We start from the raw sequence: 12795 nt of genomic DNA, 5'->3' as shown, positions 1-12795 counted from the left end.
TTTTGCTCTGCCATATACATGATCTGCTGAAGACCTATGTGTTAAGTATCAGCATCGTTGTGGATCTCATATTCGAAATATAAACCATTCCGTTAGCAATGTAGAAGTGAGAAAGATGTAGACGAAGACCTATTTTCTGTTTCCTTCACGTGACAACACGAACACAAAGAGACATAAGACAATGGTAGATGGAATTCTCTCTTATGATTCATTATAAGCGGGCACCCAAATCCAGCGCCCAATCTGTTCAATCTAGCAGCACCAAATTCATCCCCTCCATCAAACAAACATCAGCAAGTTAGGATTTATATGATACTACTACTACCTTGTATCGCGCGCTCAAAACCCTTTGCTGTCACCGTGTCACAATCACTATATATTCTTGAATTGAATCCACATGGGAGCTAATAATAATAAGCCACATCCCACAGCGCACAGGCTATCCAAATCAAGCAGAAAACCAGCAGCTTCGATTCAGTCACGAGCCACAGACCACGTTGTAGGCGTGGCGCGGTTAGCACAGAAACCAACCACACGTTCTCCTATTCAGCCATGTGATCTTTTTCCCCCCTCACATGCCGTCCTCATCAAACTCGAATGCCTGCCTAAGACAGCGATTTCAAACCAAACCACACATGCATGCACGAGGAATCTTTACAAGTAGCGGCCGGGCAAGGATGAACAGCATCATCAAAACGTGCACCACCTGTGAGGCGAGGCTATGTGAGTCCCAGATCCTTGCATCTCTGATCGGTCTATTCAGACCTTTTCGGGTGTAAAGCGGTGGCGTACCCCTTCAGATATTTGGGGATTCCTATGCACTTCAGAAAACTTAGGAATACGGAGTAGAATAGTGTTATAGAGAGAATAGAAAAGAAACTGAGTAGCTGGAAAGGAAAACATCTCTCGGTGGGAGGGCGCTTAGTCCTTATTAACTCGGTTCTTTCTAGTCTCCCGTTATACATGTTATCTTTCTTTGAAATACCCAGTAAGGTTCTGGAAAAGATTGACTTCCTTATATCTCGTTTTTACTGGCAATCAGAGGATGAAAAGAAAAAAATATAGGTTGGCAAAGTGGAGCGTCCTCTACCAACCAAAAGAGGTAGGGGGATCGGGATTAAGAATATTGATTCCCAGAATAAGTGTTTGTTTAGTTAAGTGGTTGTTCAAGCTAGCCAACGAAGAGGGAATGTGGCAACAAATCTTAAAGAGAAAATACTTTCGTAACAAGACTAGGGGATTTTTCACTAGAGCACAGATTTCCTTCCCTTTACTACATTACTAGGCGAAAGCATGCTACAGTGGCCAATGTTCTCAGCTCTACTCCCCTTAATGTCTCTTTTCGTAGAGGTCTACAAGGTGATATGTTGAGGCAGTGGAACTCACTAGTGGCCTTGGTACTTGATGTGTCCCTCAACCTTGCGAAAGATCACTTCCGTTGGAATTTGACCCAGAACGGAGAGTACACAGTGCAATCGTTATACTCTGTAATGATTTGCAGTGGACAAGGCCGGCAGGACCAGACAATTTGGAAGATGAAAATACCGTTGAAAATTAAGATTTTCGCGTGGTATTTGAGAAGGGGTGTCACTCTCATGAGAGACAACTTGGCTAAGCGTAATTGGAACGGTCCTAAATATTGTGTTTTCTGTTATTGCAATGAATCCATACAACATCTGTTCTTTGAGTGTCATTTTGCCAAATTCATGTGGCGGTCGGTGAGTCTTACCTTTGGGTTAAGGACACCTTATAGCGTTTATGATCTTTTTAATCTTTGGGCCCGGGGATTCTCGCCCAAGGATAGACTAAAGATTCTAGTAGGGGCTATAGCCATATGCTGGGCAATTTGGCTAAGTAGGAATGATGTGGTTTTTAATAAAAGTCCGATCAAAACTTACATGCAGGTACTTTACAGAGGAACCTACTGGTGTCGTTTCTGGACGCAACTTCAAAGGCATGAGGAAGACGCCAAGATCATCAGGGAGGCCTGCAGGAAGCTTGAGACGACGGTGATGCAGATCTTCGCTTTTCATGGGTGGCAGTTTAGTAATAGGATTGCTTTGTGAGCTTTGTTTTTACTTTTCGCTGTCCACCCAACTGCGTTTGGGGTTTGTATCGCCGCTTGTGGCTATTTGAGTTGGATTTGTTGGTCTTGTGTTTGCGTGACAGGCCGTCATCTTCGTGATGTAGACCAGGAACACTCTATCCCATTATCTAAAAAAAATCTCTGATCGGCCGGGACACACAGCTGTATATCGCACGCGCGCAGTCGCAAGCCGACACCGTAGGCGTACCAGCAGAACGCGCATCAGCGTGTTCCTGTCCCACGAAATGAAAGACAGCTAACCAAGAATCAGAAAGAAAAAAATATTCATGGAAAGACGATGCGACGATAGAACAGCCCCAACGTACAGCTTCTGTTTGTATATGCAAAGACGATATGATAATAACGACACCCTATCAGGACACGACAGGTGCGTCGTCTGTAAACTAACTAATAACAAGCGTGCTCCTACAGCGATGATACAATTGATAAGAGCTGCCAGTACGTGTGCACATGATGCATCATGCAAGTGTCGTATCACTATCACGTCGTATGTGTAGTAAACCATGATGTCAAGTTTGAAAACCAAGGAATTGTAGAATGAATCCTCTCCGTTTGGGCGGCAGCGAAAACCTCGCTGTCAGACACAATAATTCCTAAGGGTAGGCCAATCGGCGAGCTCGATCAGGCTGGCACACAGGGCGTACGTTCGTAATGCGCCCCTGCCTGCAGAGTTCGGTCCGCTTCAGTCACAGTCACGCGGCAAGCGTGCATGGTTAGCCATCGATCATACTGGCAGCATACGGGGTTCGGAGTCAATCTGACACATGACATTTCTATTTTATACTGAACCACACGGTCCTGATTCTGAATGCGACACGCATAACGCATCTCCAGCTCGATCGGCCAACGAAAGAAGGTGTCCGAAACAAACAAAATTGGCTAGAGCTTGATCAGGGTTATGGGAAAGCTGAGGAGACGGATCGAGGACGAGGAGGACGGAGTTTATTACGTTTCGGAGTTCAGAAGTTTCACTGTTGAGCTTGTTGCCTGGCTCTGGTGTTGCCTGGCAACAGATGTACCCTCTCTAGCCCACATGACAGTGTGTGAAGATCTTTATGGGCTAATTTGGAAACTCAAATCTCCTTAGAAACTGGAGATAGTAGGGAGCAAAATTTGTTGATTGGGGTCAATTTGAAAACTCAAATCCACTTCGAAATTGACGTAGTTTCAATCCTTTGAGTTTCCAAACTATGCAATAATTTGAGACAGTGCTCTCAGGCTCTCTAGAATGAATACTTCGGTCGGTCCGAGGTTCATGCAAATGGTCTGCGTGAACATCAAAGGTTGTGTTAGCGAAGCGAGTGTTCTCGCAGAAGATCTGCCGTCACGGCGTACGATCTGCATGAATATCGATAGATAGAACATATGCTCTTTAAATGATAATGGTTTTCTTAGGGTGATTGTGTATGATGTTTACCATGCATGTGTAGGAGGTTTCAAGGGCTATTTGGGTGGTGTGGTGTGCTCGGCTTGTAATGACCAGAGTTTGAGCTCTAGATGCCAAGTGCAACAAGGTAACAAACACATGCAGAAACCATTGACCCAAGTACTTATAACACTGACGACACCGGTACATCACAGGCACACATCGCCTGCTTGTTCTTATTACAGGCACGAGCATCACGTTGCTACTATCACAACCAGTCCTGATGCACGCCATGCCTGATACGACTGTATTATAGTAGAACCAGTATTATACTGGTATTAGCACAGCCACACACTGCTATCAAGCACCACTACTAGTAGTATAATATTGCAGTGATATAAGCAGGGAGCCCAGCCCGGCCGAGCACGAGCAGAGTGCCTGCCACTGCCAGGCTCTCCCGCCGCCCTTTTTATGAGCGAGCAGCAGTGTGGGCTGGCCTAGCAGCGCCGCGCGGCTCACGCGGCGGGGGGCGGCTTCTCGACGTCCTCGAGCGGGCGGAACCACACCTTCTGGTCCAGCACCGTGCCTCCTGCAGCATCCGCGCCGGCGTCCGGCGCGCCACCAGCGGCCAGCTTGGGGTCCACCGCCGCCGGGCCGAAGACGCCGGTCTTGGGGTGGGGGCTCCAGTACTTGTCGGGGCTCCCGGCGCTGCCGATCACATCGTCCGGCACGAACGCCGGGCGCACCTGGTCCTCCAGGTTCTTGTCGTACGCCGAGGCGTGCACGGCCCTCCTGCACACGGGAACCAGAGAGAGAGAGAGAGAGCGTGTGACGATCGCTAGGTTCATCGCGTTCATGACAAGATGAAAAATCCCAACACCTAGGCTGAAACAATGGCGCCATGGCATCAGAGCTAGCAAACGCATCACGATCGGACTCCCACGCACGGCTGGGCTGCGCGCGCACATGGGCCGAATGGGCCATGGGCGGGCGCGCATGACTTCGTACAAGAGCGAGGCGAGGCCAGGTGGCCCTCCATGATCCCACTCACTCACTCACCACAGCAAACCGTACCACGCCCGGTACTATGTACCATCCACCACACGTCCACACCAAACACCGTCCGATGGGCATGTCACCTACTGCGAGACCCCACGGACGGACGGACGGCCCCGATCGGTCGTCGGCCCGGCGTCCCGCAGCAGCTGGCGCGATGGGATCGAAACAGAATCGTACGGACCGGATGCCAAAGGACGGTAGGTGGGGCCCGGCAGACGCGGATGCTTCTGGTCCCGGTCGTACCGTGGAGAGGGTTCCTTTCTTTCCTTTGAGTGAGAACCAAAGCAAGCGAGCCATGGCAGCCAAGATCGGCAGGTGGGTAGGAGTGAGTGACTGGCCACTGCACTGCCCACTGGTGAGGGTGAGGGTGGAGCCGAGCGACAACTACCGCGCACCAGACCCACCCATCAATCCGCCTTTCGGAAAGCGATGCGATGGAACACGGAAGGCAATCAGGCGAGGTCGCTTGCTGTTTGCTGCGCGGCTTGATGTGCACGTCCTGCGCGCCTCCACTGCTCCTCATCTTCTTTGTGTGGGTGCGCCTGCAGCCTGCTAGTGGCGTGGCGTGGCGTTTGGCTTTTCCAGTTTTCCTAGTGGCAGAGGCTGACAGACAGTTTTGCAGATTTGACAGTCTGAAGTGGGCAGAACCGTAGAACAACAAATACAGTAATATCTACGGAGGAGGGAGAGAAGGACTCCGTGGTACTAGTGTAGTACAAGCACATGGATCTGGCTTTGGTTGGGGTTCTTCTATCACTTCTACGGAGATGGATGGAGTTCTTCTATCACTTATACGGAGATGGTAGTGTGCATTCAAGTTGAAGATACATACTCTCCCTCCTAGTCCTAGACTCCTAGTATGTGTTCTATTGTTCTCGGACGGACGGCCAGAGGATTAAACAAGCTGGGAGATGTTCAGGGTTGCCATATCTACATACTCGTGTGAGAAGATAATCATTCTGTTGTCGCCAACTTCTAGATATTTCTGCTGACCAAAATCTTGGCACCAGCAGCACACTGAACCAACACGAAACAAGGGCTCTCTGCAGAACTAGAGTTATAGTTATCCACGAAGCTAAGATCCTCCCAACAAGTCCCAAGTCGGAGGGGGGCGAAATAAGCACTATCGATCCGAGGGACCGGATCACCGGACCCAGACTCCCAGAGCAAAGCTAAGAACGGCCGTAAAAAGAACAGACAGATCGCTCTGCTACAAGCCTAAAACTACGGCGAGATCTTCGACGAACTGATCAAGAACAAGCACGCTCAAAAATAGTAAAAAAAAAAGCAGAATCACAGGGCAAACCGAAACCCGCGCGTGTGGGGTGAGTGTGGCCCGTCTGAGTACCTCGGCGAGGCGGCCTTGCCGGCGAGGACGCGGCTGACGAAGCTTCCAGCGATCGCCCGCCCCTTGGAGCCAGCTGCTGCTGCCATGCAAAGATCGACCGTTCGGGAGCGGAGGGGAGCGGAGCGGAGCGGAGGAAGTCACCAAGCCAACAGTGGACAGGCAGGCTGATGAAAGGGTGCGGTGGGTTTTCGATTCCGTGGACTCCTACCGGCTGCCTCGTTTTATAGCGCCCGGGGCCCCCCGGGACCACCACCAGCGTGCACCGTGCAGGCCACCACCGTCCGAGCGAGCCGGTGCCATGCCGGCGCACCGTCGTACAGGTACGGCGCCTGCTGTTGCTGTTGGCTACTGCGTAAACAAAAGGGCAACGGAGCAGCTACGGCGGCTATTGGGGAGCAGCAGCACTGACGGTGACGGCAACCTTCCCGCTCCTGATCGGAACGTCCAGCTGTGCGTCCAACTACCTGCCAACGGCCAGCAGCATCGCCGTCCGGATAGCGACGTCACCTTGGAACCTCCATCAACGCTGGGCCGTCTGATCTGATCATGTCATGTGTGGCTGGCTGGCTCCTACTACGAGTACTACTATCATTGCGCGCGGCTCTTACCCCTTGAGAATGGTGCTATCCATGTGTCATTTCTCTCATGGCAAGTGTGCGTGTACAAAACTGCAGATAACTCGGTTTGTACCTGACCGTGCGGGCTACAATAGCACACGTAGCCCGCGTGATGCGGCACTGTTTGTTTCGCCGTAATGGGTTTAATTACTGTAAGGAATCACATTATTCAATTCGTGACAGGGGACTGCGGACGGGACGGTGGACGGTTGGACTGAGGAGCCTGCATTAGTTTCATCTGCGAGAGGGGGAAATGTCGGTCGCCAATGATAAACAAAAGCGGTTTTCTAGACGACCTTACCGGCTGCTAAGACGTACGTGCTTGCAACATACTTTTGTTAGTCATAGATAGACATGGGTATCCAAGACTATCTTCGGCAGACTTCTTATTTCACTATCTTCGGCAGACTTCTTATTTCACTTCATATCTCACACCATATTTTAAAGTTCATTCTGCAAACAGTATAATATATGATTCAAAACAATACTTTAGACGGCCGTTTACACGGACTGCTGAAGATAGCCTAAAGAAACTCTAATTCGTTTATCATGGGGTTTTTGTTCGCAGAAAACCACGATCTCCTCTGGTTTCATTCCTCTTATGTTTCCCTCTTTCATATCAAACTTGATCCCTCCTCACTGATTGAAGGCTCGTTTGAAATCTTCCATCGCAACAGAAACTCTAGTCCTGCGTGGGGCGTGCGGATGGATGGGTATTGTACCGGCGTGGCAAGTTTCTAGAACATATCCGTTAGATATCCTACCTATTTTTTATATCTCAAATTATCATTTTAGAAGGTAAGTTGTTGCTGCATACTTTTATAAGTTTATTATAAGAATAGGTTTAAATATCTATCTAATAATACTAAATACATATTCTAACAGATAATATAAAAAGAAGTACGAGAATCTATGGCGCCAAATGCTGCCATATTACTTTTATGGTGACGTAGACGCCAATAATTCGAAATAAGATGCAGCGTCCATGATGTCAAACCTTGACATTAGGATCTATCGCGTCGTCGAATGCTGCTATATTATTTTTGTGGTGACTTAGACGCCGATAACTCGAAGTCATATACATTATCATACTGTAAGACAAAAAAAACAGTCTTGGTTCTATCAAAAGTCTAAATATAAAACTTTAGTGAAATAAAGAAAAAATAATCGGTGCCTGTGCTCATCTGGGTCCGGGTGCAGCACCGCAGCCCCTACTGTATCGTACCGAGTAGTCTTGCAGGGCATCAGAATATGCCGTTCCAGATGCTGGGTTCGCGCCGACCAACCGTCTCCCGGTCTCCCGCGCCTGGCGCGTTCGGCGTCGGTCCACACCAGACACCACACGTGACGTCCCCGGGGTGCGTTTCGGACGGGCACCCCCACCCCTGGATGAGATTGACACCGCAGCAATAGACTAGTAATAGGTGAGGTGCCTCCCTGATTATTACTCCCTCCGTTTCTTTTTATTAGTCGCTGGATAGTGCAATTTTGTACTATCCAGCGACTAATAAAAAGAAACGGAAAGAGTACTGTATTATTATTAGTCGTGTTTGAAGCTCAGGGACTGGCTGCCGTGTCCAAGCAAAGCAACCCTATCTTTCCTCCCCTTTCGTTTCTGTTGACTCCCTAGAGCCGGCCTTGAATCTTTGAAAGGTTACTGTATTCTCGCCGAAAGTGATGCCGCCCGGGACGAAAAGAACGGCAAAGCGTTGGGCCCGGCATGCTGCCCACAAACAGGCACAGCTGCAGGCCGTCGGCGACGTCGTCACTCATATCTGCAGGAGGAGCAGCAGACGTTTCCCCGACCCCGTGCTCCCCACGAGAAATGCTATCCTCAGGAAGATAAGCACCGTGCCGGAACAAGTGACGTACGAAGCGCAGGCACACCACACGCGCTGACGCGCGTACGTCCATAGTATAGTACTATGCACTATCCAGGCAGCTGTAGCCGTCCCTCGTCTCGTCGTGTAGCGACCGCCACCGTATCCGTAACCCGGTTGGTTTCTTCAGTGGGAGTGCGTGTTCGAAACAATAAACCTGGGATGTTGTTCGGCGGCAACAAGTGCGGAACCGTACCAGATGCGGTCTGTACGGGTTGCGCTTGCGCCCCGTCCGTCCGTCGGGTTCCATCGGCGACAAGTGCGGCGAGTGGCGACTCGGAGCGGTCGCTACGTGGCTCCCTGTACGAACGAGAATCACGGGTCCATACGCGACCAGAAGCCAAAAATCAGAGAGCACACGGAATAAGGTTCTGGACTCTGGAGAGAAAAACGGAGGACGACGAATGTCGTAAAGAGGAGTATGATGGATCGGATCGGAGCTGGCACGGCCAACGTACGAGCACATTTCCGCAACGCGATTCCTTCGCTAGGACTTTTGTGTCGCGCCGCGCGCCCCGTTCGCAACCACTTGCGCAGCGCCCCGCATCATAAAGCCGTACCGTGCAGCGCCGTGCCACGGCCCACGGCCGACGTCGTCACCAGTCACCACACCACACACGCACGAATGCGGCACGAACCACTGGACTGCAGATGCCTGTGCGTCGTCCCTTTCCATGTACTGCTTGTAGCATCCTAATAATACAGGTAGATGAGATATCTCCAGCACGATGAGAAGATAAGCGTATCGGCCATGCATGACTTGTCACCTTCGCCGACCGTCAGTGTGCGTACTTTCGCGTCAGCGATTTTAGTCACAGCGAAGGAAGTACCGATTCACGTCAAGGTGCGCGGCCGGCCATCGGCGACGCGTCCTGCCTGCGTCGTCAATGGGATGATCCGCTCCGGTGCCACATTTCCCTTGCAAGTATGAGGTCGACGCACGTGTTTACGGGTTGATGCCGATGCATGGTATGTTATTTAGCGGCGGTAATGGATCGTGATTTAAATGTCTCTCTATAAAATGTTAAGGTATTAAATAAATTTTAGTTTAAAATAAATAAAAATATAGCTCGCTTCTAATTCGATCCGATGCTTTAATCTACCTCGGCCTTTTTTTTCTTTCTTCAAAAGGAGGATGTCTCGATGACTCGATGTGGATGTCTCTTTATGACTGGGCCTGACAGGTTGGTATTTTGCGCAATGGCTTGCTTGCACGCGCCAATCGTGGGCCGGTGGACTGGAGCAGCGCAGCATGCATTCGATCGGGAAAGGAGCAGACCGTTTAACACTACCTCGGCCCAGTGGCTGAGAAGGGCCTAAAGCCTAACACAAAGGCGCCATTCCGATCTAAGGTTCTCAGTGAAGTTGGTGTTGAAGCCCAGCGAGATGCTAATGAGGTTTCAACTGGGCCTCTCAACTGCCGCAGAGGCCCAACCCATCAGCCACCGCCAAGCCGCATTACAAAGAACGCGAACCGCCGCCAGCCGAAACCCTACGGCCGCCGCCAGCATCAAGCTCCTTGCTCCCCGACCAAACCCTACCTGTACCCGCCGCCGCCGCCGCAGCAGCCATGCCGCCCAAATTGGACCCCTCTCAGGTGGTGGAGGTCTTCGTCCGCGTGACGGGAGGCGAGGTCGGCGCGGCGTCGTCGCTGGCCCCCAAGATCGGCCCGCTCGGTCTCTCCCCGAAGAAGATCGGTGAGGACATCGCCAAGGAGACCGCCAAGGACTGGAAGGGCCTCCGCGTCACCGTCAAGCTCACCGTGCAGAACCGGCAGGCCAAGGTCTCCGTCGTCCCCTCCGCCGCGGCGCTCGTCATCAAGGCGCTCAAGGAACCCGAGAGGGACAGGAAGAAGGTCAAGAACATCAAGCACAGCGGCAACATCAGCCTCGACGACGTCATCGAGATCGCCAAGACCATGCGGAACAGGTCCATGGCCAAGGAGTTGGCCGGGACCGTCAAGGAGATCCTGGGGACCTGCGTCAGCGTCGGGTGCACCGTCGATGGGAAGGACCCCAAGGACTTGCAGCAGGAGATCGATGATGGTGAGGTCGAGATCCCCTCAGCTTAAAGGTACATCCCAGATCGTTCGTCGCACTTTGTTATTTCATTGGTTGCTCTGCGGGATTGCTAAAATTTAGATGAGGTCCATGCTTGTGTTACTGTGTCCTTTTTTCCTAGGATTTGTTTCAGTGAGCTGCGTGGATATACCAAATGAAATTTTGAATTCTGTTTATTCTAGTATCGCGATTCGTTTTTTTATAGGTAGCAGCAAAAGTGGGACTTCGATTTATAGGTAGAAGCAAAAGTGGAAAGGCTTCTAAATTACACTTGAAATAAATAAGAGAATATACACGTCATAATTATTAATCTTAGTTATCAACTAGCAAGTTGCACTTAGAAAAAATATTTCATAAATATAAATTTAGCTTGATATGCCTAACTAAATGATATTATTAAATATTTACAGAATTTGTTGAACTTCCTTTATTTATTTAGAGACTCCACTCATGTATTTGTGGGAGCCTTCGGCAGTCGGCACCGTGTCTACTTTTAATTTGTTACTCTAATTTTCAAAAGTTTTTTTCTAAAAGAATCTATTCCAAATTCTATATTTTATTTAATAAGGTATTTTCAATTAGAAATGGATCTTAGGACTAATCTAATAGGTAGGAAAGATGAACATATATGAATAATATAATAAAGAAAAAATTGTCTTTGATCATTATATACATTTTTGAGATATTTTGTTTTTTTATCCTTGATAATTTAAGGATAAATAGTTCATTAAGGAGAAGATAGAATCATAGCAAATGAAATTCTAATTGAGCTTAGAATATCAAGTGTTATACTATGATTCTGAATACCCTAAAAAAGGAAGGATGGAGGGAGTCGTGAGGTTGGAGAGAGAAAATTTTGGATATATCCATTCGTATTGAATTGCAAATACATCAATGGCAAAATCAATTCAATTGTTTATTGCAATGAGCCCATCGTTTGGGAGGTCTAAATGTTGATCGCTAGTATTTTTTGGAAACAAAATTCTATATAGGAGTCATATATAGTTAACATCGAGGAGTACCAGCTAGATGAAAGATGACATCCAATCATACTGATGATGAGATTCGCTCGCAGCATATGTTCCATGGAGCTTTTTGGTCAGGCTGTTTAAGCTAGTTTGAGCCGACTACTCGTCTGATGGGATAGACACGAATGGGATTGTCGGTTTGCATGATTGACGGATATAATTTTTTCCCCTACTTTCTGCTTCTATTTCTACGTCAGCAGTTACATTTGCCAATTCATCTTTATTAATTTTAAACCTTTTAGAGGGATATTCATTCCTAGTGGTCTGATGATTGACATTTTATCGTTCATTCAAATCTTTTGTCTGATTCTAGAAATGAGTTCGATGTCTTGCTTATAGTTGTTAATTATTGCTTCATGTTCAATAATGTTGTATTGATACAACTGGAGTTCTCTATAGCCTGTATTCTGTTAGTACTTGTTAGGCAGTGAGGTGCATTCTATGTTTGATAGTCTTGTTTGAATGATTGAAATGTTCATTTTACAATTTTGCTTATGTCATTGGGTATGAATGTATATGTTCTTACCACTATTTTCTGCCCAAATTATAAGAAATCGTTTGCATGTGTTTATGACTTGTTCGTTTGTTTTGTATGCAGGCTATACAACTAGAAATCATCGGACACTATTAAAGTGGTGTTTTGCTCCAAATGCAGTTCCTGCACCTCAATCGCCTATTATTGTCTGCTTTAGTTCCTTCAAGTCTTGTGAGAGACCTAATCAGTACCTTGTGCCTTATAAAATTACATCTTCCGATTCTCTGTCTTGTGATTTGGATGGATGCGATCATCACTGGCGTTCGTACCGTGTACTCCCTTCGAACTTATATAATTTTAGTAAGGTTTAAACTGTCCACAAAAGAATTCATTTGTAGGATTCGTGCTAGTCAAATTAGCTAAATTTTAACTAAATTTATAGCAAATAATATTAACATTTATATTTTTAAATAAAATTATCGCAAAAACATGTTCTGTAATTATTTTAGTGATACTTATTTTATATTATAAATGATAGTATTTTTTAAATAAATTTAGTCAGTTTAAACTTAAATGGTTTGACTTAAGTTGCGATGAGTGAGACATTACAGTGATCTCAGACGCTGCGCACCAAATCATTAACATAGATAAAAACTAAATGGAAAGATGGACCAATTAAACCTAATTTGTCCATGATTTAGTGATGCTACATTTGGAGATCTAATCAAGCATTTTGAAAGATATTTTTATTAAAATTTTAATTCATATCAATTAAAAAAAATACAGAGAGACTGTTAGATATACCCTTTCGACCACCCAATTACCGAGGTGAAAGAGAAGAGAAGGGGTGTAAGA

General features: G+C 47.6%; 2 protein-coding genes across 3 annotated transcripts; one reads left to right on the top strand and one right to left on the bottom strand.

Moving 5' to 3' along the window:
* Window positions 1-3622: 3622 nt before the first annotated feature.
* Window positions 3623-6059, bottom strand: LOC100282825 (seed specific protein Bn15D1B). 2 transcript variants are annotated; one of them, XM_035964805.1, is made up of 2 exons: window positions 4714-5036; window positions 3623-4265 (listed from the first exon to the last, which is right to left on the bottom strand). In XM_035964805.1, exons 1-2 carry the CDS (start codon window positions 4827-4829, stop codon window positions 3989-3991), a joined length of 393 nt encoding a protein of 130 aa, XP_035820698.1. In that variant the 5' UTR covers window positions 4830-5036; the 3' UTR covers window positions 3623-3988. The 2 variants fall into 2 exon arrangements, with proteins under 2 accessions (XP_035820698.1, NP_001149203.2); NM_001155731.2 differs by lacking the exon at window positions 4714-5036 and adding an exon at window positions 5881-6059 and having other exon boundaries at window positions 3640-4265.
* A 3810-nt stretch (window positions 6060-9869) lies between these two features.
* LOC100284082 (60S ribosomal protein L12) lies at window positions 9870-12222 on the top strand. Its single transcript, NM_001156980.2, has 2 exons — window positions 9870-10450; window positions 12064-12222. The coding sequence occupies exon 1, from the start codon at window positions 9948-9950 to the stop codon at window positions 10446-10448; it is 501 nt and encodes a 166-aa protein (NP_001150452.1). The 5' UTR covers window positions 9870-9947; the 3' UTR covers window positions 10449-10450; window positions 12064-12222.
* Window positions 12223-12795: the final 573 nt, after the last annotated feature.

Source organism: Zea mays, chromosome 2 (assembly GCF_902167145.1).
Source record: "Zea mays cultivar B73 chromosome 2, Zm-B73-REFERENCE-NAM-5.0, whole genome shotgun sequence".
Classification (NCBI taxonomy): Eukaryota; Viridiplantae; Streptophyta; class Magnoliopsida; order Poales; family Poaceae; genus Zea; species Zea mays.
Note: the sequence above shows the minus strand (reverse complement) of the source record. Positions and strands in the feature narration are given on the sequence as shown.

What these genes read in the sequence shown, in the direction of transcription:
- LOC100282825 (XM_035964805.1), bottom strand. Translation starts at nt 4,829, where the DNA reads ATGGCTCGCTTGCTTTGGTTCTCACTCAAAGGAAAGAAAGGAACCCTC. An exon ending in CTACCGTCCTTTGGCATCCG is followed by an intron (nt 4,266 to 4,713) that starts GTCCGTACGATT and finishes TCCCGTGTGCAG; the next exon opens with GAGGGCCGTGCACGCCTCGG.
- LOC100284082 (NM_001156980.2), top strand. Translation starts at nt 9,948, where the DNA reads ATGCCGCCCAAATTGGACCCCTCTCAGGTGGTGGAGGTCTTCGTCCGC.